Genomic DNA, 24,979 nt, shown 5'->3' with positions numbered 1-24,979 from the left:
TGCCCAGAGTGGACGATCTACTGACAGCGGCACGCAGGGGCAAGATCTTCACCAAGCTCGACCTGAGGGGGGCGTACAACTTGATCAGGATCCGGGAAGGCGATGAGTGGAAGACCACGATGTTCACGCCTCTGGGCTCTTTTGAATATCTGGTGATGCCCTTCGGTTTGCAAGGGGGCTCAGCATGCTTCCAGGCCTTCATGCACCACGTCCTGGGATCCCTCCTCTTCAAAAAACTGCTTGGTCTTCCTAGATGACATCCTCATATACTCCAAGGACCCCGAGCAGCATGTAAAGGATGTCAGGGAGGTGTTGCAGCGCCTGAAGGAGCACCACCTATATGTGAAGCTGGAGAAGTGTAAGTTTCACACCAAAGAGGTGGACTTCCTGGGCTACAAGCTGTCAGACAAGGGGCTAGCAATGGACAAGGACAAGGTGCAGGCCATCCTGGACTGGCACAGCCCCAGGACGCGCAAAGATGCCCAACGCCTACTGGGCTTCGCCAACTTCTACAGGAAGTTCATCAAGAACTTCTCGCGGGTTACGGCTCCCATCACCGACTGCCTGAGAGGCAAGCAGAAGTTCAGGTGGACACAGGAGGCGCAAGCAGCGTTCGAAAGCCTCAAGAGGGTGTTCGCTTCAGACCAGAACCTGTTCCACGTGGTGCAGGATGCGCCCCTACGCGTGGAGACAGATGCTTCAGACAAAGCTGTGGGCGCCATTTTGCTGCAACTGGATGCCAACAGAGAGTGGAGACCCTGTGCCTTTTTCTCCAGAAAGCTGACACAGCCAGAACGCAACTACACGGTGTTTGATAAGGAACTTCTCACGATCCATGCGGCGTTTAAACACTGGAGACATTTCCTGGTGGGCGCCAAGCACCCCATTCAGGTGTACACAGACCGCTCAACCAGCGGCAGATACGGTGGGCAGAGTTCTTCTCGCACTTCAACTTCTCCATCCACTACATACCGGGGGAGCAGAACGTCAGGGCGGATGCCCTCTCCCGCAAGCCGGAGTACATGGAGGAGGAGTTGCCACCAGCACCCCGGCACATTTTCCCCCCATCAGCATGGTCCTGCGGAGCAGCAGTGGTGAGCGAGGCAGAACTCACAGCACTGACGGCAGCAGATGAGTTTGCCACCCGCATCTTCAGAGAGCTGCGAGGGGGGAGGGAGCAGGCAAAAGACTTTGAGGAAAGGAGGGGGTTGCTTTTTTACAGGGGAGCCCTGTACCTGCCCACCAACCAGCTCAGAGGTAAGGTCCTCAAGCAGATGCACGACAACCCGACGGCGGGTCATTTTGGAAGGGACAAAACCACTCACCTAGTCATGAGACACTTCTGGTGGCCAGGGGTGCGGGAGGATGTTCGGGACTATGTAAGGGGCTGTGACACCTGCCAGCGAGCAAAGGTGGTCAGAGCACCACCAGCAGGGTTGCTGGAGCCATTAGCCACACCGCACAGGCCGTGGGAAGTAGTGTCCATGGACTTCATCACAGACCTGCCGTCGTCCAGGGGCAAGACCGCAGTGTTGGTGGTGGTGGACCTCATGTCCAAAATGTGCCATTTTATACCGTGTGCCAGGGCGGTCTCTGCAGAAGAGACAGCCAAACTGTTTGTTGACCACGTATTCAGACTGCATGGATTACCTTTAAGAGTTATTTCGGATCGAGGCCGCCAATTTGTTTCCAGGTTCTGGAGGCGGCTCATGAACCTCCTGCAGGTGGAGGTCAGCTTGTCGACGGCTCGGCACCCGCAGACCAATGGACAGGCGGAGAGGGTCAACGCCATTCTGCAGCAGTACCTGAGATGCTACGTCAGCCAGAGGCAAACGGACTGGGTGGATCGCCTGCCACTGGCAGAATTTGCCTACAACAATGCGGTGCACGTCTCCACAGGGGTGTCGCCCTTTAAGGCCAACTACGGGCGCGACCTCAGATCCTTCCCGGAGAGGGAGGGGGAGGAGGAGGAGGAGGAGGAGGGCCCACAGGCAGAGGATTGGGCAGAGGAACTGGAGACGGTGCACCAGCAGCTCAGAGAACACTTGGAGAGGGCCAAGGAAGCGTACAAGAAGGGGGCAGATCGCCACAGGCGACCGGGGGAGGTCATCAGGGTGGGGGACAAGGTTTGGTTGTCCTCGGAGGGCCTTCCCACCAGAGGGAGGTGCAAGAAGCTGGCACCCAGAAGGTTGGGCCCCTTCACGGTCACGCAGCAGGTAAACCCGGTGGCATTCAGCCTGGCACTGCCAGAGGACATGAGGGTGCACCCAGTGTTTCATAGATCGCTGCTGTCTCCGTACAGGGAAAGTAGCAGGTTCCGAGGCAGCGCACAGCCCCCCGAGGGAGGGGGGGGAGAGTGGAGGCAGGGAGCCACTCAATGAAGCAACGGCCATCCTTGATTCACGAAGGGGGGTGGGGGGCCTGGAGTACCTCATGGCATGGGAGGACGCCCCGCCATCCCAAAATGAGTGGGTCCCAGCCACCCAGATACAGGAGGAATTCTTAGTGGAAGAATTCCACGCCCTCTTCCCACACAGGCCCAAGCCCTGGCACATGGAACGGGAGTGGGAGGAGGAGGAAGCACAGGAGGGGGAAAGCAGTTCACCATGGAGATGGGAAGCAGAGTTTGAGGACACGGAGGAGGAGATATGGGCATCTCCGAGGTCCATTCAGTCAGGAGAAGAAGTGGACTGGCAGCAGATTTTCACCCCCACCAGCTCTGAGGCCACGGACTTTTTGGGCTTTCCCTCTCCCCAGGAGGAAGGAGGGGGCCCAACGGGACTGGGGGGAGGTGTTTACACCAACCGGCTCGGACAGCACGGAGTTTTTAGGCTTTCAGTCACCACCGACACCCGTGCAGCCTCTCGGGAGGGGAGAAGGGGGGCCTGGGAGGGGGGTGGATGTGAGGGGCAAGGGATATCGCGAAGCCCCTCCCCTCCTGAGTTCCAGCCCAGCCCCGAGCGAGGCTGAAAAGAGGGAAAGCTCCAGCTCAAGTGGGGAAACAGGAAGTGGTGTCCAAGGCTCTGGCAGGGTAGAAGAGCCATCGTCCCAGGTGGGACAGGAAGGGGGAAGGAAGGGGGGCAGACCAGTCCCCCCAACTCCGGAACTTCGCAGAAAGCGTCGGGGGAAGAGGATGGGTCTCCCCAAGTTGTTATGCTGGCGCAAGACGCGCCAAAAGCCACTTGGAGGTTCTGATTCAAGCTGAACAGATGTTTCTTTGTAAATAGCACTGCCATCAGCACTGTAAATACTCAGCACCAATAAAAGATAAAATGCAGAGCTGTGTAGAGTCGTTACTCTGAAGTAGCCTATTCCGGCCACCGTGACAGCAGCTGAAGTTTGAGTTGGTTGATTTCAGTGATACTTAAGTTCAGCTAACATAGTTTGGGTCCACCTAATGGACCCAAATAACGACAAGCAAGCAAATAACGACAAGGAATGTGTGATTTAAACATACTAGGGCTTTGCACAACAAAGTCAGCATTGAGATCTAGTGAGGTTGTCTCAGTGTGAATGTGATAAGTACAGTGGTGCCTCGACTTACAAATTTAATCCTTTCTGAAGGCACCTTCATAAGTAGAAAAACGCCATTGGAAACACGATTTCCCATAGGAATGCACTGGAAACGGAAAAATTCGTAAGTCGAAGCAACCCTATCTAAAAATCCGTAAGTCGAAAAATCCCTATCTAAAACCGCCACGGTTTCCCCCCCGGATGTCGAGACATTCGTAAGGCGTGGCCATTACCCCCATTCGTAAGTCGAAAAATTCGGTTGTCGAGTCGTTCGTAAGTCGAGGTACCACTGTATGTAGAATAATTCTAACCAAAGGACTTCCACCAAAGATATGGCTGCTAAATTACAGCTGCTCTCCATATCAGGCTTCCTAGCCAAGAGCCTCCCACCGTCTAAAATGTCCTTTGTGTGTCAGAACTCTATAGTTTCATTTCCAAACAAAAGAAGTAGCTTATTGGTGAGCGAGTGAAGGGAACCCTGTGGAGTTAAGAGTACAGGGAGCAAGGGAGGTAAGAATTGTAAGGCACTCCTTCACTGGCTCAGAACAACTAATAAGCTGTTCCTGTGATTGTTTCCTTAGATGTAAGTCCCATTCAGTTTTGGGACTTAAGTGCGCTTGCACCCTAAGGCTACAATTCTGTGCACACATACTTGGGAGTAATTTTCATAGAACCTATTAACCAGGATCGGACTGAAAGCAGTTGTTTTGTGGAAGGAACAGCCAGCTTCTGTTCTTGGCAGAGGAGAGGGGAAGAGGAATGCTCCTGCTTCCAATGCACGTGGCACTTCCACTCTGGCTACAACATAGCCCCCAAGCACTTGAAAGTAGAAGAGACCAAGAGGGAAATGGGGAATGGGTGCTTCAGCCAGCTCAGAATACCACTCCTGCCTTCCTAGAACCTGGACTCAGATTCAACTAGTACAGTTTTCATGGGATGGGGTGGAGAAAGTGCTCTGGACCACTGCACTTGCTCTTGCTCACTGAATGTTGTAGAAGGGCAGGCCTGTGATTATCCTTCTGCTTTGCATTGGTGCTTGAGAGGAGGTAAGCTTATGTCACATCATCATTTCCTAGAAGCCCTGTGTGGCAGCCGGCCCATCATGCATATGTTGTTTGTGGTAAGGGTTCTTGGTCACAAATGTGTTACAGTATAGATTTCCAATAATGAAATGTAAGCTATTTAAATTAGCGTTTTAATAGTGTTTTAAAATATCCATTCTAAATGAAGTCCTATACATAACATAATATCTCTCTTTTTTAAAATTATTTTTAACAGAATAAAGATCCCAAAATGTCTCGAGTTGCACTGGAATCGCTGTATAGATTATTATGGGTTTATGTTATTAGAATAAAATGTGAAAGCAACACTGTGACACAAAGGTAAGCAGTTTGGTTCACTATATTTGAAACCTTTGTAACTTCTTTCTTCAAATTGAAAAGTACCGTGACTATTTTATGATAATGCTCTTGCTGGGTTTTCTCAGTGCGGCTCTCTCAACTGTTTCCTCTGCAGCCGCCTCATGAGCATTGTATCGGCACTTTTCCCAAAAGGCTCTCGCAGTGTGGTCCCTCGAGACACACCTCTGAACATATTTGTAAAAATTATTCAATTCATTGCCCAGGTAAGCCCTTCTGCAGTTTGTTTCAATGCACAGTAACACTCCCATTTTCAAATTTGCCACCTTTCCATATTGCCTACCAAGGAACCTGCTGCAGGTTCAGAGAACTTACAAACCTGTTATAGGATGCACATTTGCTTTATGTGGGTATGTTAAGCATTAGTGAGCTGAAAAGGAAGCCTAGAACACACTCAGTGCTCCCCTTTGATTGCATGTAGCAGGGTTAGTCAGTGGTGATAGGCAAGATGTCTATGGGTGAAGCCTGTCTGCCACTGCTGATATCTTAATTGAGGAACCCATAATGAGCCTCTGAGAAACCCCATGGTTCCACAGAGTACAGTTTGTAAACCATTGCTCTAGCCACTGCAATCTGCTGTTGCTTTTGGCTTGTGACAAGAACAAGAGCAAAATCCTTCCTTTGCATAACTCTTATTTGCCAAAAGAGTTGGCAGGCTTGCAAGATATATACACATACATATACATATACATACATATACATACATACATACATACATACATACATATACATACACACACACACATCACTTTTGAATACGTACATCGCTAGAAACTCTTTTCCCCCTGAAGTAGAGCATTTTAAAAAAATCTACATTTGAAAAACTTACTGCTTTCAAATAATTTGCATTAAAATAAAAATAATACTGGTACACTGCATTATTGAGAATTCACTTAAGAACAGTAACTAGTTTTGAGCCAGTTATCCTAAAACACAAAACTCTAATATTCATTTTATTGGCTATGATTATGTGCTACAGTTTACAAAAAGTCTTACGAAGACATGATTTTCTTCTTAGGAACGCTTGGATTTCGCAATGAAAGAAATCATTTTTGATCTTCTCAGTGTTGGGAAATCACCTAAAACCTTCACTATTAATCCAGAGGTAAAACAAAATTGGAGCTAAAAATAATTTTATTGTTTTTAGTTTGTTTGTAAGGCAGTCAATTTCATATGCAGTTCTGAAGCAGGTTCACAGCAGTGGGTTTCCTTAGAAATTCTAGAACTTGACCGATGTTTTCAGACAATTCAGATCTAGAATCTGTTTACAGTCTTTATATTATTGAGTTTATATGATCCTAATCCATGTAGGCAGGAATAGTTTGACTGCATATTTGTCTGCCAGATGCTGGGTTGGTACAAGCATGCAATGTGTCCTTTTGGGATTGACTAGCACAAGAACCTGATTTGAGGCCAATGAGTTAGCCAACCTGGTGTCCTCGAGATGTTATTGGACTACAACCTCCATTATCCCCAACCATTGGCTATGTTGGCTGAGGCTTATGGGAGTTGTAGTCTTATCAGCATCTGGAGGGCATCACATAGGCCACTCCTGGTTTACTTGAGTTTTGATATCTTCTTTAGAATACATTATTTTGCAAAGGTTAGCAAACTTTTAATGGTCATTTTGTAAAATGTTTTGTGGAGATGTTCATTTTGAATGTTTGGCCTGTTGAGCACTTCCTCTGCAGAAGGAGAGAAGAATATTCATATTGTAAAATGTAACTTAACATGAGTTGCGATATCATGCCTAGGTTGCTAATAAATGTTCCCTTTCTGCAGAGAATGAATATAGGGCTCAGAGTCTTCCTTGTGATAGCAGACAGTTTACAACAGAAGGATGGCGAACCGCCTATGCCCACTACAGGCGTTGTACTCCCCTCAGGAAACACTCTCCGGGTCAAGAAAATTTTTCTCAATAAAACTCTGACAGATGAAGAAGCAAAAGTTATAGGTTAGTGAGTGATGGCGTTGAAGGGGGGAAATGGAATGTATAAGAATCATAATGGTACAAAAAAGTGCAGTGTTTTATTTCTTAACAAATCTAATAGTGCATTTTAAAATTAAATCGGCCTGTGGATCGTATTTTTAATTACTGGAAGGGCCAGTAGAAGTGCATATCTCTCACAATCCATAAAGCATCATTGAAGACCAGTGAAAAGGTAAAGGTAAAGGGATCCCTGACCATTAGGTCGAGTCGTGGACGACTCTGGGGTTGCAGTGCTCATCTCGCTTTACTGGCCGAGGGAGCTGGCGTTTGTCCGCAGACAGCTTCTGGGTCATGTGGCCAGCATGACTAAGCCGCTTCTGGCGAACCAGAGCAGCACACGGAAACACCATTTACCTTCCCGCCAGAGCGGTACCTATTTATCTACTTGCACTTTTTGGCGTGCTTTCGAACTGCTAGGTTGGCAGGAGCAGGGACCGAACAATGGGGGCTCACCCCGTCACAGGGAATCGAACCGCCAACCTTCTGATCAGCAAGCCCTAGGCTCTGTGGTTCAAACCCACAGCGCCAAAAGTAGAAATATGAACCATGCATTCTTTTCTCTTGCTCAGAGCTTTCCAGTTTAAGATTTAGAAACTTATAATACATATCCATGCCCATTCATTCTCTGAATGTCAGTCCTTAACGTAGCCAAAACCAGCACCATCCACATGCAAAGGGAAGGTGTTAGCAAGCTTTTGAGGAAACCCCAAGATCTGTAGACACAAGGGAAAAATCCCTAAAAATAAGAAAACAGCCCAATGACAACTGAGCATACTCATTGGCCTTAAAACACATGCGTTTTTTTAAGAGTGACTGGAACCCACTGCATGAGCATAGCACATTGTAACGTTTTGATGCAAATCTGACCTGTGCTTTAAAAAGGCTTGTTCCTCATTTTATTTACCATCTAAATTATATTTTTGAAATATGCAAATACCGTTCAGTTAATTTTTCACACATATAGAAACCTTACCTAACATTGTTAAAGCTGTAATTCATTAGTTTTCAAAAGTTAACTTCATTGTTTCACAATAGTTGGGCTCCACAGTTCCATGTAGTATGTTGAGAGTTCCACTCTCTTTGAGCGTGGTGGGTTCCAGCTTTCCTCGTGACTTCATAGTGGGGAATAGTTCATACAGTTCTGTTGTATTTCTAAACAGTGAAAAGCACAATTCCAACCCTCTTTTCCAAGCTCAAGGACTGGGACATGTGTTACCAGAATTTTTATAAAGGTGGGGGGGGGGGCTGTTTCCAGTTAAACGGAACACTGCACCCCCAGACCATCCCACAGACTGACACCATTCAGTTTTGTAAATATTCCCATAAAACCTACACAGTTTTGCTACATTGTATCTTGTTCAAGGTTACAGGGTATTCACCTTCCCTCCTGCAGCAAAACCTTCAAATATTCATATAAAATCAGCCCTACGTCGGAGTGACACCATTCCAACTCCATTTTACTCAGGGAAAAGATGGCTACCGAAGGGGGGGACTTAGGAAATGGGTAGAGACAGCTATAATCCCTGAAACCTGGGATCACATACTCAACAGCCTCTTGCACAAGAGATAATCACTGGCATCCTGGCAAATGAGTGCTAAGACAGATAGTTATCCCGTGGACAACAGCAGACCATCCAGGAATGGATTAGGTCAGGCATCCCCAAACTCAGCCCTCCAGATGTTTTGAGACTACAATTCCCATCACCCCTGACCACTGATCCTGTTAGCTAGGGATGATGGGAGTTGTAGTCCCAAAACATCTGGAGGGCTGACTTTGGGGGTGCCTGGATGAGGTTCTCAGTCAGGACAAAGAAGTGTGATTACCTGACTGGGAAACCCAGGAACTTGTAAATATAGGGCAGGGGAGAGATGGGGCAAACACTAAGTGTGTTTTGGGTATAAGGGAAAACTTATAAAAGTTGGAGCCATCCTTTGTTCGAGGCTTCTTGCTGCTGCTTCCATGTAGTGGGTGGAAGTCTTTTGAATAAAGATCAGACCTACAGGCTGCTGTTTTGCTCCTATATTCCTGGCTGGTGTCTTTGTCAATCCAAGTGAGACCAAGGATTTTCCTATAACAGTGTGTGTTTGTGTGTGTGTGCGTGTATGCACTGCATTTTTAATGCACGTGTAGTTCTTCAAAAGTACACTACTGCAAGAAAAATCTGGGATCCCTGAGAATAGAGAGTTTTATGGCCTCAAGTTGACCTTCAGGGCACAAAATTGTATCAGGAACACACCCCACCTAGTTGGAGGGACCTATATGGCATCCAAAAGTTTTTGTTTGACTACCAAGATATCTCTGTTCTAAAAGATTAGCCTGTCCCAAGGCTAATGTATTTCTCATTGGAATATCCTTTATCTTTAAAAAATACCTTACTTGAACTAAGCCTCAGTGGAATTCACTATCAAATGGTGGCTTCAGGATCAATGCAAAAATGAGTACTATGACTCAAAAAAGGTGAAAGTTAAACTAAAGTACACAGTTGAGGATCAAGCGCTGTTGAACTGTGTTCCCTCTTCAGGAATGTCAATATACTATCCTCAAGTAAGAAAAGCACTGGACAGTATCCTTAGACATCTAGACAAAGAAGTTGGAAGGCCAATGTGCATGACTAGTATTCAGATGTCTAACAAGGAACCAGAAGATATGATCACGTACGTAACGAGTTAATCATGCTTATATCTGATTCATTGCAGTGCTCATTATATCTGAAAGAGAGTTGATGCATGATCCTGCATTGTTAAGCATTGTTAGGCTCCACTGTAGTCAACAGGGCCTAGCAGTTCCAGAACTGTGCCTATAGAAATCAAGTTACAATAAAATGTGTATCAGTTTATCATCAAAAATGTTAAAAATCCACAATTGAATTCCTAATGCATGTATCTAATGCTAATGAGCTCTATGTAAGCTCTCCTTTGATTATTTTAAACCTGCTTTATTTTCACAGGGGTGAGAGAAAACCGAAAATTGATTTGTTTAGAACTTGTATTGCTGCTATCCCAAGGCTAATTCCAGATGGCATGAGCAGAACTGACCTTATTGAACTGCTTGCAAGGTAGAGACTGAACCTTTAATGAGAAGAACCATTAATTAAAGATGCATTTCAGAAAGTGTGGTTAAAATTATAAATATATTATTTGAACGATGAATATTTTTGCAATAGGGCAGAATAGGTTGATTATTTAACCTTTTGGGTGGTCTTCAAAGCTAGTCCTATGCAGAGAAGGCCCATTGAAGTTTTGTTTGTTTGTTTTTAATTTGGAATAAAAAAATATTTATTGAACTTCATTCTTTAAAATATTACAAAATATATAATACATATTAACAGAAAAAAAGATACACATACACGAAAATAGGAACATACAAAAAAAAGGAACATTATAAAAGAAAGAAAAACAAAAACAACTTTTCAAGCAAAACATACCAAAAGAAAAGGAAAAAATTACAAAAAGAAAAATGAAATTGTTAAAAAAGAAAAATTATATAAAAAGCTTCCGACTATTAACATATCAATTTCTATATAAATCCTTTCTTTTTGCCCACATTCTTATTTTCTTTTAGTCAATCAACCCCACTCGGGTATACTTCTTTCATCATCTATCAAAATAGCTTTCTTTACATGTTACTTAATTTAGACAGATCACCAGATCAGATTTTATACCTTCTTTCCTCAGGTAATCCTCTACTAATTTCCACTCTTTTTGTACTTTTTGTTTAGGGGTGTTCCTATTAGCGGCTGTCATTTTATCTAAATTCATAAATTCTATTAATTTAATTAACCAATCATACACCGTTGGAACCTCCTCCTCCTTCCATTTTTCTCCTATGCGTAATCGTGCTGCTGCTCCTGCATATAGTAGAATATTTCTTCTGTCCTTGGGTACATTTTCAGGAATCATGCTTAATAAGAACAATTCCGGCTTTTTCTCAAACGTATATTTCAGTATACCTTTCAATTTCTCATAAATATTGCTCCAAAATTCTTGGATTTTTTTACATTGCCACCAACAGTGTAAGTAAGTTCCAATCTTATCGCGGCATTTCCAGCATTTGTTTGACCCCGTTTTATAAATTTTACTTATCTTTTCTGGCGTTAAATGCCATCTATAGGCCATCTTCATAATATTTTCTTAAATTATTGTGCATGCAGTAAACCTCATACTTTCGACCCATAGCCTGTCCCATTGTATACTATAAATTGTCCTCCCAATATCCTGTGCCCATTTTATAACTGATTTTACTGATTCATCTTTTAACTGCCATTCTAATAAATACTTATATAATTTCGCTAGTATTTTTTCTTCATTTTCAATTAATATTTCTTGTAATTTTGATTTTCCCACCGGGAATCCCAATTCTTTATGTTTTGCGAATATACTTTGAATTTGGTTGTATTGGAACCAACTTGCACAGTGGTTTTTGATCTCGTTATATGGTTTTAAAATGTATTGTTCTTTTTCTTTTATTACCCATTTTCCTTTTATAGATCCACCACACACTGTCGTCATTTCAAATGGCGATGCCCACCAAGGTGTTAAGGGTTCTAAGATGTTTCTGAACTCTTCCCATGTCTCAAATAATGATTTTTTTACAATGTGGTCTGAAAATTCCTTATAATATCTCTTTCTGTCTTGTAAAAGATATGAATGCCAACCATTTATATTCCTGAAGCCTTCCATGTCCAAACATTCTTTATCCTCTAACATAATCCATTCTCTGATCCAACAGAGGTTCACAGCTGCGTAATATAATTTGAGGTCGGGTACCCCCCGGCCTCCCCTGTCTTTACTCTCCGTCAATAATTTATACTGAATTCTGGCTTTTTTCTTACCCCATATGAATTTACTTAATTCTTTCCTTCACATTTCAAATGTATCATTTTTCCCTATAATCGGCAGCATTTGAAACATAAACAAAAACTTTGGTAAGATTAGCATTTTAATCGCTGCTATCCTCCCCATCATTGACAAATTTAATGATTCCCATCTTTCTAAATCCTTTTTAATTTGGTTCCACAATTTCGTATAATTATTTTCAAATAGCTTTACATTATCCACTGATACAACTACTCCTAGATATTTTATATTCTTAACTATTTCCCATCTTGCTTCCTTTTCCAGATCTTCTGACTCCTTTTTCTTTAAATTTTTAACAATCATTTTAGTTTTTTCTTTATTAATTTTAAAGCCTGCAACCTCCCCATATCTTTTTAATTTAGTTTTCAAATTGATTATAGAATTTTTTGGATCCTCTAGAATAATTATTATATCATCTGCAAAAGCTCTGCTCTTCAATACACTATTCTTAACCATCAATCCTTTAATTCCTTTCTCTTCTTTTATATCTTTTATTAAACATTCAATTGATAGGATAAACAAAAGGACCTGACTGTCATTGAAATTTACTCAATATTGATCCAGAGTAGATTCCCCCCCCCCAAGCAGAGTAAAAACTTAAACACATTGCAGGATTCCCAAAAAGTAGACCAGAGGCAATTGTACAGTATTTCATCCAGCAGAGGTTTACTGCTACTGAAGGTAAATGAGCATAATGGTCACAAATCCAATACATTCAGGATTGGCACTGTCCATAAGAAATCCAGTTACAGCAGACTTAACTTTAACTTACAATAACTTATAAGAAGTCTAAACCTTAACATTAAGCGTACTATGACCAGAACGCCACACCAGAAGGAAAAGAAATAGAAAGTGAAAGTGAAACCCAGGCTCCTTCTGGCCTTACTTTTATAGCCAGCATGACCTTGACAGAAGAGATATGAGAACCAGTTTAAGCCAGCTGTACTCAACTTCTCTTAAGGTATAACCCAAACATCATGAACCTTCTGCTTGTTTCTTTCACACAGAGAAGCTTCCAGACCCTTCTTGAATTAATTAGAATAGGAAAAATCTCTACACACCTGATCAATACTTTCTGCACTAAGAAATGCAAACTAACTTGGGTTCATTGATTTTAGTGGGTTTAGTCTGATTAGGACTTAGTTGAATACAAACCTTTCCACTCAAGGTCTGCAAGGTGGCTTACAGTCTTAATATAAGATTGCCACCGCTTCCCCTGCCTCCTGTCACGGTATGCAATAGTGACTTAGAGGGAGGCCAGGCAGAGGCCCACCACACTCCCTGCTACTGTTGCCATCCATCTTTCCCATCCTGAACCATGTTTCCGTAATGTGTTAACTCTTCCCTTTGGTTCTAAACAGCAACTTACATTCCCCACAGGTTGACAATTCACATGGATGAGGAACTGCGTGCCCTGGCTTTCAATACGTTGCAAGCATTAATGCTGGATTTTCCAGATTGGAGGGAAGATGTTCTGTCAGGATTTGTATATTTTATTGTTCGTGAAGTCACTGATGTTCATCCAACACTTCTGGACAATGCAGTCAAGATGCTAGTGCAGCTAATCAATCAGTGGAAACAAGCAGTCCAAGTGCAAAATAAGAACCAAGAAGCTCAGGTACAACTTGTGCTGCACAAAGTTATTGTCAGCGTGTATGCCTTAATACAGCCATAAATGCCTCACAATTATTTGGGACTAAGTTGCATTATATTTCACTATTTATCAAAACACCAGTGTCACATGGACTTGTAAAAGGGTAAAAGAGTATTGGGAAATGATCCATAATGAATTGGGGAAAATAAAAGTTTAAAAGTAATTTCCCAGAGTTCTTATTGTTTGGGATAATTCAGACTGAAATTCCCAGATGTCAAAAAAAGTTATTTATGTACTGTATATCACTACTGCAGCCTGTGTTTTGTTAGTCCAAAAATTGAAAACGAACAAGGTCCCAACCAAAGAAGAATGGCAACTTAAGTTGACAGAATATGTGCAGCTTGCAGACTTAACATATATAATAAGAGAACAAGAAGAACATATGTTTAAAGAAGATTGGAAAATGTTTGTTGAAAACACTGGCAGCAATAAGATAAATTCAACAGTGTAAATAAGTTTCAATGGATGCAATAATGGAATACTGAATGGTATAGGTTTTGTAAGGGATTTATGATATGTAAAATGAACCATGGAAAGAGAAGAAGGGAAGTGATAGATATCTTAAGGATGTAAAACCGAGTAAATTGTAAAACAGAAAATACAATAAAAATCCCCACCAGTGTCACAAAGTTACTAGAGACTAGTCAGAATGGAAATACTGGTTAAAAATAAGAAAAAGAATGGCATAGGTATAGTAAAGTAGAAGAAGAAACATGTTACCAAGTTTAGGATGAATTTGAGTTGTTTAGGAAACAATTTAATATCTTGCTTATAGAAAGGCTTAAAAGTAGTCTTCCACAATATGGTGCATGCCAAATGTTATTGAACTTTACCATGCTGGCTGATGGGAGTTGTACATCTAGAAGGTACCATGTTAGAAAAGTTTGCTGTAAGGGGTACAGAGATTGCATTCCCCATCCTTTTCCTTTATTCCTTAACTGCTTTGGTACTGCTTGTTTCTTTGATCTTGCTGCTTCTGAGTAGGAGGATCATAACAATAGTGTAATTAGCGGCAATATTTTGCCTGGGTTTCTGTAGTCCTAGTATACACAGAAAATAAAAATGGAAAGAGTGAGCATATGTGCTAATAATAATTAATACAGATAAATAAGTCCCATTGAGTTCAATAACTCCTGTTTTTCCTTTTAGCGTGGTGTAGCCAATGGAACAGCTTCTACCCTTCCCTTGGAAAAGAGTCCTTATTCAGGTGTATTCCATGTGGTAGAAGGATTTGCATTGGTCATTCTCTGTAGCCCAAGATCTGCCACTAGACGATTAGCTGTCAGTTGTCTTAAAGAGATAAGGGCCTTGTTCACAGTCCTAGACATTTCTAAGGTAAGCTAATTGCCATATGTACTGAAATGTCTTATCTTAATATTCATTGACTTTGTCATGCAACATGTATTTGTAATTTTTAGGGTGATGAAGAGTTGGCAATAGATGTAATGGACAGATTGAGTTCATCTATTCTTGAAAGTTTCATACATCTCACTGGTGCTGATCAGGTATGGTGTGTTTTTTTTTAAAGAAACTGGTTCTCATGGCTAGTGTTGTTGTAAACATAAGATTATACTGTAGTTAATGCTGACAGAGGGGAAGTGGGTAGAATCCATGCTGGAGAGGGAGCAGGGAAGGGATATCCTGTAGCCCACTTGCTAATTTATGGTTAAGAGAGAGGCAGCATTATGTTCTTTCTTAGCCACAAAGGCACACATTAAAACAAATTCATGTGTACTAAACTGATTTATTTTTGTTTATATACACAGACTACGTTACTGTACTGTCCCAGTTCAATAGATTTACAAACATTAGCTGACTGGAGCTCCTCTCCTATCAGCCATCAGTTTGATGTTGTCAGCCCATCCCATATATGGATATTTGCACATGTAACTCAGGGTCAAGACCCTTGGATTATTAGCCTCTCCAGTTTTATGAAACAGGAATATCTTCCAAAGCACTGCCCCACAGCCGTGAGCTATGCCTGGATGTTTGCTTATACCAGGCTCCAACTGTTGTCTCCACAGGTTGACATAAAGTAAGTGCCTTTCTTAATATAACCTTTTCTTTCTCTTTTTCTTTTTCTTACAACAGTTATACCACCCTTCATCCAAAGATCACAGGGTGATTTGCAATATAAAAAGACAAAAATACATACCATAATAACCAACAAAAACAATACCCCCTGTTTCATTCATGAACATGGAAGTCTTGCACATCGTGCATTGACGTTAGCTTGCTTACGTAGGGTTGCCTTACGTCTGGGATTTCCCGGACATGTCCTGTTTTGGTGGGCCAGCACCAAAGGAAGGGGTTAGCGGCAGGGAGGGATCGAGCGAGGGAGCTGAGGGATGGTGCCCTGATGGTGGGGGCATGTCCACGTTTTTGATCCCCGGAATATGGCAACCCTAGCTAACAATTTCTTTTGATAAAGCAATATAAAAACAGAGGGCATTCTTGAAAGTATGTGGAAAGCTAGAACAAAATATACATGTACTTTTTAAAAGGTTGATTCAGCATTGGAGTTTATAAAGAATTGGGAAAAACTATGGTAGAGGATTTCCCCACTGCAGTCCTAAGAACAGTATGTAAATATTTTCTTCGAAGGCTTATCGTATGCCAGACTTCACACTATGTATGGAGGCAAACTCTGCACATTCCTAGTTTTGTGGTATCTTTGTTGAATAATGAGATCATATTAACCAGAGACATACAGTACATTACAAAAGCTCTTTAAAAAATAATAACAACACAATCCATTTTCTTTCCTTTTCTCTTCTTTTAAACAGCAGCCCTATCAATGCCAAGAAAGTAAATACTGCTATAAGCAGCGACTCCTATATTGGGCTCTGGAGAAATTACCTGATTCTTTGCTGCAGTGCAGCAACTTCCGCATCCTCTTCTGCATCTGCAGGTTCTGTTAGATGCTCCCCTCCTGAGACGCTGGCGTCTACTCCAGATAGTGGCTACAGCATTGATTCAAAAGTATGTTCACTCAGTGCTTCTAAGCAACTTGAAAATTTCTGAAGTATCAGAAATGCATAGGCAATGTAATCTGTGATTCCTTTATTTTTATATAAGAAATGAAATGGCAAAGTGCAAGGTTGGTTTATTGATCCCGCTCTGAAGCCATCCTCAATCATAAATTGCACTCTTTTTCCCCAAGATTTTGTTGTATTTTGTGTTGATTTTAATTGTAAGCTGCCCTGTATAGAACATAAGCAGCAGAAGGGCAGGATATAAATTTTCCTATAAAGAAATAAGTAAATATAAAAGCTAGAAGAGTTGATGAAAATAATAAGCAGCAGTCTTTTGGAGTCAAACAAAAGAATGTCTGCATTAGATATAAAGTCATTGTTGACTCATTAATGTAGAAAATTGTGAAGGATAATGGTCTAGTTGGGTTGAAAAATGATTAGAGAAATTTGAGGCCTGTCAAAAGCTGTTAGCAAAAATGTTTGAAGCTGACGACTTCTTCTGGACCTCTTTGTAGTCTGCTTGTTCGAAGGTTTCATAACACACCTTTGTTAGAAGCATAGAAACAGCATACATTGGAAATACTAGAGATATCATAAAACCATAATTACTTGTGAAAGTATTCCAAAGATGATACCCAACAGCAGCTGGGAAGCCCTGTATTAGCAGTATACATTTAGATGAGAATTGTGGGATGCTCTTAACCTCTTTCCATCATTCATTGCCTTGTCTTGAAAATAAGTTCTTGTTTATTATAATGATATAAACATCATTACAAATTGAGTTATGATAGTTAAGTAGGTACTGATATCCTCTTTCTGTTTCTAGATAATTGGCGCTCCATCCCCTTCATCCTTGTTTAAGCACATTGTTCCAATGATGCGCTCTGAAAGCATGGAAATTACAGAGTCCCTTGTGCTGGGCCTTGGCAGGACCAGCCCAGGTGCTTTTAGGTAACCATTTTACATTCTTTTCATTTTGGTGCATATTTAGTAGGCCGTTTATAAAGCTCCTAATACTACCTAAAGTAGCACCACACAATATATCACATCATCACACTGTTTTCATTGGTTGTTTCCCAAGGATCTAAAGGCAGAGAAAGGGGAAGGAGGAGGCAGGGTGAAAAAGGAGAGAACTCATGTTTGTAGTAAATGACATGGGCAGGTTAAAGCAAGGCCTTGGTGGGGGGAAGAAGGGTCTCTGTGTGTCACAGTTTCTCCACTAAGCAGAGGAAAGTGTTACTTTAAAACAGTGGCAGGGGTGAAGAGACACTGAGAGGAAAAAAGTGGTTTTAAACAACATAATTTTTGAGTAAATCAGAAATAGAGATACACCATAATGAAAACTGTGGTTTTAAACAATAGCAGAAGCTTGAATAAAGCAGCGTTGGAGAGACACTGAGGGTTTTTATATTAAAAAACAGTCTTAACAAGGAAAAAATACACAATAGTATTTCCCACCTCTCTTCTTACTCAAAACTTCTTACTCAAAACTTGTTTAAAACAGCCGCTTTTCCCCACCTCTACTTTACTCAAACTTCTACCTACAGTATTCCATTTCTTAGCTGCCTCATGTGAGAGAGAACAGATGCAGAGTCCTTAAATAGTCAATAATAACTTCACGTAATGTATTTCACTCCATGTATTATGCATTGTCTTTAACATGAATCCCTCAATTGAGTGTAATAATTTAGAACAGGTATTATATTAACACATAAACCCTCATATATGTACATCAACTGAATTGAACCTTCTCTAGCTGAAAAAGCTGACTCACTGGCTTGATATTAAGATATTTTAAGATGAATAGAAACATACATCATCACTGAATGTATGTGCAAAGCAGGGCTGCAGAATACACAGTATAAATAACTTCAAGAATAGGCTTGGGAAAGTGAAAAGTGAGTACTAATATGAGATGGGAAGGAGTTAATATGGAAGTGGGTGGGGTTGGTGAGCAAATCGAGCAGAGTTGCCCCCTGCTTGCATTTAAAAATAGCACTATAAAATGGGAGACACTGCCAGCACTTTGTGGTGGCTGAAAGATTGTATTCGTTAGCATGCAATTTGTCTCCCATATATCCTATTGATTGTACAAAGAGTAAGACCGTGTAGGATTTCTGAGTTTTAAGATGATGATTGGTTGACTGTTTTGGATAGCCACTATTTGCATGCTTAGATTGACTTCTGTAAGGTTCTCAAAGTCTGTGAAGTCGATAGCAGATGAATAATATCATCAGCATAAGAGGATTCCAGTACTGTTGGGTGTTAGTCTGAATGTGCATGTTTTTTAGAAACTCCTCACCATTGGGAAAAGCAACGGAATGCCTGGATTTAGAAACCTGCTATATTTTGTCTAACATACTTGAATATCTAAACTACATTCAATTCCCCCCTTGCTTGTATGAGTCATGCACTTCTCATATAAGCTGTACATCTCACTACTTGTCATCATCTAGAATTCTAGATCACTGGGCTATTCTCTTCACTGTCTACTAGTAGGCAGGCTCTTTCCTAGAACAAAAGACTGGGGGCCTACAATAGGCAACATCTTCCACTTCCTGCAGCGATGCAGTCTTTCTTCTGCCTCCTCTGAGAACAGGGTCAGGTTTCTGGGTCTGCTTTGGCTAGCAGGGCAGATAAGTATTAAATTTAAAGAAATACCTTAATGAAAATTCACAGCAGATATATAGATATAGATAAATATGTTCCTAAAGTTACCATAAGTGAATTTAAACACGTGTATCAAAGCATGTGGCCTATAGAGCGAGATGAGCGCCGCAACCCAGAGTTGTCCGCGACTGGACCTAATGGTCAGGGGTATCTTTGCCTTTATCAAAGCATAAACTAAGATCTGAATGTGCTTGTAATATTTGGGAGACATAATTACTGATTTTACAGTATTCTCATGATGATTTGTAATTTTCTTCCAGGGAATTAATAGAAGAGTTGCATCCTATAATTAAAGAAGCGCTTGAAAGAAGGCCAGAGGTAATCATAAAATCATAGAATTGGAAGGTACCCCAAGCGTCATTTCGTCCAGCTCCCTGCAATGCAGGAATTTCAGCTAAAGCATCCATGACAGATGGCCATCCAACCTCTGCTTAAAAACCTCTAAGGAAAGAGAGTCCACAACCTCCTGGGGGAGACTGTTCCACTGTCGAACAGCTCTTACTGTCAGAACATTTTTCTGTATGTTTACTCAGAAACTCTTCTCTTTTAACTTGAAGCCATTGGTTCGAGTCCTACCCTCCAGAGCAGGAGAAAACAAGCTTGCCTATGAGATTTTACATGGAGTTATGCATCCATACACAAAGCAGATGTTTGAGTGTGGCTTGAGTTTTCTTCATAGCAGGGACAAATTGTATGCTTAAGGAAAACTCAAATATCCTGTTCACTTGAGTGACAGACATTGCTATTCTTATTTTTACTATCTGTCACAGTTGAGACGGTTGTGATGACTGTAGTAATTACATAATTTGGGTGCATTTCTGCCAAATGACATTTAAATTATCGTAATCTTGTTCCATAGCTGTGCTTAGGAGCTAGCATAGATCAAATAGGCTGATTAAGTTGAGCTTCTATAGTCAACTATGCTGGAGGTTACTCCTGTGACAAGTTTCTCTTTTATTATATTACTGCTAGGCTGTACAAGTGACTTTTGAGCTCTGAGAGTTCTGCATCAGGAACTTTGATTGAAAATCTCCCTTTAACACTTTCCAAGAGAGAAGCTGTGCACAGTATCTATTTCCCATGTGCCATTTGTTGGATGAGCTTAAGATAAATACTTCCTTGGACATGCTTGAGTTTTCTTGGATTTATAATTATTGTGCCACCCTCTTTGTCAATAGTGAATAGGCAGTAGGAGCCTATCCTGATAAAGTTTCATGCTAAACGTTAAAAAGTATTATCTGAACATATCTTGGAAACCTAGTAGCAAATATAAGCAGACCTATCTAGTCGTTCTGGTAGTAGAAAAAACAAGTTGCAAAAAAGCATATCGCTTTTAAATTCTAATGCCAGGAAATAGCAATAGCAAGGAAAGATTGCGATTGTCAATATAGTGCTACATTTAGTTTGTCTTTGTCCAGCTAGGATATAATTGCTCCAAATGGCATATTATCTAAAACAGGTGATTTGAAGCCTTCTGTCATATTTAACTGTGCTTTCCTGACAGAACATGAAACGGCGCAGGCGTCGAGATATTTTACGTGTACAGCTTGTACGGATATTTGAACTGTTGGCAGATGCTGGTGTCATTAGTCACAGGTAAGCACAAAGTTTCTGAATAGGATTCTGCCAAATGCGGCTAGGTTTAGCTGCAGTACAAACATGAAGCCCAAACCTACCTGGCGAATCTGGGTGCAGGGAAAGGAGGATACCTTCCTCTCTTTACCTGCGTGTGTGTGTGTGCGTGCGCGCGCAGAGCATAGGTATAGGCGTGGGGGGTGCAAGTGTAAAAGTTGCATATACCTTCAGTGTACGAAGCAATATATATACATCCCATGTCTATTAGTACAGTGGTACCTTGGGTTACAGACACTTCAGGTTACAGACGCTTCGGGTTACAGACTCCACTAACTCAGAAATAGTACCTCGGGTTAAGAACTTTGCTTCAGGATGAGAACAGAAATCGCACGGTGGCAGCGCAGCGGCAGCAGGAGGCCCCATTAGCTAAAGTGGTACCTCAGGTTAAGAACGGACCTCCGGAACGAATTAAGTTCTTAACCCGAGGTACCACTGTATTTCATGCAGGTAAGATGAAATCAAGTGAGAGTTAAGCTCCCCCAAGTGGTTGAAGGTAGAAATCACTGTTAAAGTTAAAGAAGCTTTTCTGCGTTTCATTGCCCTTTAAGATCAGTTTTTATTTCTGCCTTCACCTGGATGGTTGTATAGTGACTATGTTATATTGGTCTATCATCTCCTGTGTGTGCCTCAACCCTTCTCATTTTCCCAACATTTTTTCTAGCCTTTTTTTGAAACCTATACATTCCCCGCCAACCCAACCGGCTCACTACTCTGGCCAGATGCTCACCCCATTTCCCTCCAGGCCAAGCTATACAGAATCAGGGCAGAGTGGGAAGTCCACCTTTGGTGATTACCTTCACCAAAAGGAGATGACCCTTCTATATGTCTTGTACTAAGGCATGCAGAACAGCTCAACGTACTGTGGTCCTAGTTGCTTTGCATAGTACTAAAGAATATGCCTGGCAAAAATGACATCTGAATGGTTTTAGTTGCAGAGGTGCTATATAGCACCTGAATGGTTTTAGTTGCAGAGGTGCTATATAGCAGCAGCAGTGCAGCAACTATAGGATTCAAGTGCTTGGTAGCTCAAAGATTTCCTACTAAATGCTCTCTGTCTCTCAGAAAACATTTCCTGAAACTTTGGGAATGTTAACAATTCCAGAAGACTGTGTTTTCTTCTTGTAATTTTCATGTTTTCTTTATAGTGCAAGTGGTGGCCTTGATAATGAAACACATTCCCTCAACAACACTTTATTGGAGTATGTGGATCTAACAAGGCAACTCCTAGAAGCAGAAAATGAAAAGGACTCTGACACACTGAAAGATATCCGATGCCATTTTAGTGCCTTAGTGGCAAATATCATTCAGAATGTTCCAGGTATGCAGAAAAGGTTTCATATTGATTCCATTTTAGTACATCAAGCCGAAATAAAGGTTATGCTCATAAGTAATTGTGCTTTTATTTCTACATTTGAGGAGTGTGCTAATGATCACATTTATCGTAAAAATATTGCTCTTCCAAGTTTACTATATATTAAAATTATCCATTCCAGTTCAGCTTTCCATTTGTTGCATTCACATGTGTTGTTGTTTAGTCATATAGTCGTGTCCGACTCTTCGTGACCCCATGGACCAGAGCACGCCAGGCACTCCTGTCTTCCACTGCCTCTCGCAGTTTAGTCAGACTCATGTTAGTGGCTTTGAGAACACTGTCCAACCATTTCGTCCTCTGTCATCCCCTTCTCCTTGTGCCCTCCATCTTTCCCAACATCAGGGTCTTTTCCAGGGAGTCTTCTCTTCTCATGAGGTGGCCAAAGTGATACCTTGGTTTTTGAACATCTCCGTTGACGCATGTTTCGGTTTTCGAACGGCGTAAACCTGGAAGTAGATGCTTCTGGATTCCGCTGAGTGTATATGTTATTTTTCTCAATTTTCTCCATTAAATTTGCAGACCGCCCTTTGTGCTTCGGTTTTCAAACATTTCGGAATTCAAACAGTCTTCCGGAATGGATTATGTTCGAAAACCAAGGTACTACTATATTCCGGATTACAGACATACAGCAACCCTAAATCTAAGCTCAGTGACTCCTTTCTCTAGCTGTAGATATTCTCCTCAGAGGGGGATGTTACACATATATCCAAACCACCTGTCCTCTTTCCAACCGTCTCTCTATCTGAACATTCTCTTAGAAATGGCTGCTTTTATTTTGCTCTCCCTACCCCCCTTTGGCTTGGAGGCCAATCAGAGAGAAGCTGCATCACTCTGGCAGAGTTCTGAGGACCAGGCTCAGCTGCCCGTCACAAAGGCCTTACAAATGCCTCGTGTTGGACGATGGGAGTTAGCATTCAAGACCCAGGCTTGCTGCCGATTACTGTTAGATGCAAACAAGGCCGTGGAAAAGGTGTAGCTACAATTGCTGCCACAGTGTTTCCATTCAATGAAAGTGTAAAGGCAGTAGGCACTCATTTTTCAAGTCAACTAAAAGGCATTTTGTTCCTTGTCTTCATCTATATATTTAACTTCTCCATTCTCTCCTGAGGTTACGCATTGTAAAGATATGTTGGTTTATCTACCTCTTGGGTAAGGAATGTTACATTTCTGCACAGAACAGTCTAAGGCACAGCTTTGACTTGATGGCAGCAAAGAATAGAAGGCAACCCTGGTTAAGAGAGTTCACCTTTACATTTGTTCATTTCTTAAAAGACAAGCTAAGTTTTTGTTGTCTATCACTGGTATATTTGGTTTATGTAAAAGGATGTTTGCTTTGTTCATCTGTGTTGCATTTGTAGTTCACCAGAGGAGAAGTGTCTTTCCACAGCAGAGCCTCCGACACAGCCTCTTTATGTTGTTCAGTCACTGGGCAGGACCTTTCAGCATCATGTTTACTCCTCTGGACAGATACAGTGATAGAAACATGCAAATAAACAGACATCAGTACTGTGCATTAAAGGTAACACTCTTAAGAACATATTTTACCAACATATATTTACTAATAGTGATATTTGATCAGCTGCCATATCATTAGCTTTGATTTCAAGATTGTGATAACCTGCACTCACACCTAAAACATTAATGTTGCCATATGTTTGCAGTTGCTGCAACTTGTCCTCAGGCAGCAATTGCACTAAATGACAAGGATCCATCTTTGTTCTAGAGAATCAGCCTTCTGTGTTAATAGTTTAATGTTCTCAACTTACACAGAAAAAGAATGTTTCACTTTTATTAGTCCTTGGAATAAATCCGGAGGGTTGTCTAATCAGAACAGACTCGTTGAAATTACTGGACTCAAGTTAGTAATTTCAGTAGGTCTGCTCTGAGTAGGACTAACATTAGCCAAATCTAGGGTTGCCAGACTCAATAGTGGACAGGATTTCTGTGCCTTAATTGCCCTGCTCTCTTTTGAGTCTGGAAACCTTAAAGAGAAACCAGCAGACCCTTTGCTTGGAAATTAAACAAAGGGTCTGCTGGTTTCTCTTTAAGGTTTCCAGACTCAAAAGAGAGCAGGGCAATTAAAGGCACAGAAGTCCTGTCCTTTATTGAGTCTGGCAACCCTAGCTACATCTAGGGTCGCCATATTTCAAGAGGTAAAAATCTGGACACAGAAAGTTGATGAGCTTTTTTAGGACAGTCGCCCGATAGCCCCACTGCCAAGCCCAACCTGACCATGCCAGAGCCAGAGCCCAGGCCAACAGAGCCAGAGCTGCCTGCACACAATTTTTACTTTTATTTTACCCCCAAATCCAGGACATTTGCTTTAAAATGTAAAATTCCCCCGGGATGGGCATGTAGGACCCTCAAAAGAGGACATGTCCAGGAATTCCCAGACATATGGCAACCCCACTACAACCCATTTTTTTAAAGCAAAACAATAACAACCTCTTTTATCCCATTTCTTTAAAGGCTATGTCTGCTGTACTTTGTTGTGGCCCTGTTGCAGATAATGTAGGTCTCTCATCAGACGGCTATTTGTATAAATGGCTGGATAATATTTTGGATTCGCAGGATAAGAAGGTAAGGTATAAGCATCAGTGACCTTTAAAAGAGTGGTTTGTAGTCAGATAACCTGTGGCTGATATTTCAGGAACCTGCAAAATGTATAATTCCTTCTCTTGCCATACTAAAATTAGTCTGGCAAATTTAAAGATGAGTTGAGGTCTCTACCATCTCAGATCTGCTAAGAGGGTTTAAAAAACAATGGAGGGGGTGTCAGCTATAATATATTAATGTAAAAGTTAACATCTTTACAATATCAATTCATCTAACCTACGACTTGACATTGGAAAATGCAAAATGCTTTTGTAAATTAATTCCAGAAACCTTTATTAT

General features: G+C 41.6%; 1 protein-coding gene across 11 annotated transcripts in view; it reads left to right on the top strand.

Annotated features, from left to right (window-relative positions):
- Positions 1 to 24,979, top strand: part of FRYL (FRY like transcription coactivator) — a 165,607-nt gene that overhangs the window by 82,810 nt on the left and 57,818 nt on the right. For all 11 annotated transcript variants that reach the window (XR_009558175.1, XM_060278893.1, XM_060278896.1 and 8 more), the window contains 17 exons: positions 4,792 to 4,895; positions 5,029 to 5,137; positions 5,950 to 6,036; positions 6,714 to 6,885; positions 9,444 to 9,576; positions 9,870 to 9,977; positions 13,159 to 13,396; positions 14,582 to 14,767; positions 14,851 to 14,937; positions 15,199 to 15,467; positions 16,219 to 16,414; positions 17,234 to 17,358; positions 19,338 to 19,395; positions 20,582 to 20,673; positions 21,858 to 22,030; positions 23,443 to 23,603; positions 24,554 to 24,664. Coding sequence is in view for 10 of the 11 variants with exons in the window: in XM_060278893.1 (XP_060134876.1) it covers positions 4,792 to 4,895; positions 5,029 to 5,137; positions 5,950 to 6,036; positions 6,714 to 6,885; positions 9,444 to 9,576; positions 9,870 to 9,977; positions 13,159 to 13,396; positions 14,582 to 14,767; positions 14,851 to 14,937; positions 15,199 to 15,467; positions 16,219 to 16,414; positions 17,234 to 17,358; positions 19,338 to 19,395; positions 20,582 to 20,673; positions 21,858 to 22,030; positions 23,443 to 23,603; positions 24,554 to 24,664 (2,409 nt within the window). In the remaining variant the exon portion in view is untranslated. The remainder of the gene's footprint in view (positions 1 to 4,791; positions 4,896 to 5,028; positions 5,138 to 5,949; positions 6,037 to 6,713; positions 6,886 to 9,443; positions 9,577 to 9,869; positions 9,978 to 13,158; positions 13,397 to 14,581; positions 14,768 to 14,850; positions 14,938 to 15,198; positions 15,468 to 16,218; positions 16,415 to 17,233; positions 17,359 to 19,337; positions 19,396 to 20,581; positions 20,674 to 21,857; positions 22,031 to 23,442; positions 23,604 to 24,553; positions 24,665 to 24,979) is intronic.

The sequence above is a fragment of the Zootoca vivipara genome, chromosome 9 (genome assembly GCF_963506605.1).
Source record: "Zootoca vivipara chromosome 9, rZooViv1.1, whole genome shotgun sequence".
Taxonomy (NCBI): domain Eukaryota; kingdom Metazoa; phylum Chordata; class Lepidosauria; order Squamata; family Lacertidae; genus Zootoca; species Zootoca vivipara.
The sequence above is the reverse complement of the archived record's forward strand: the minus strand, read 5'-3'. Positions and strand labels throughout refer to the sequence as shown.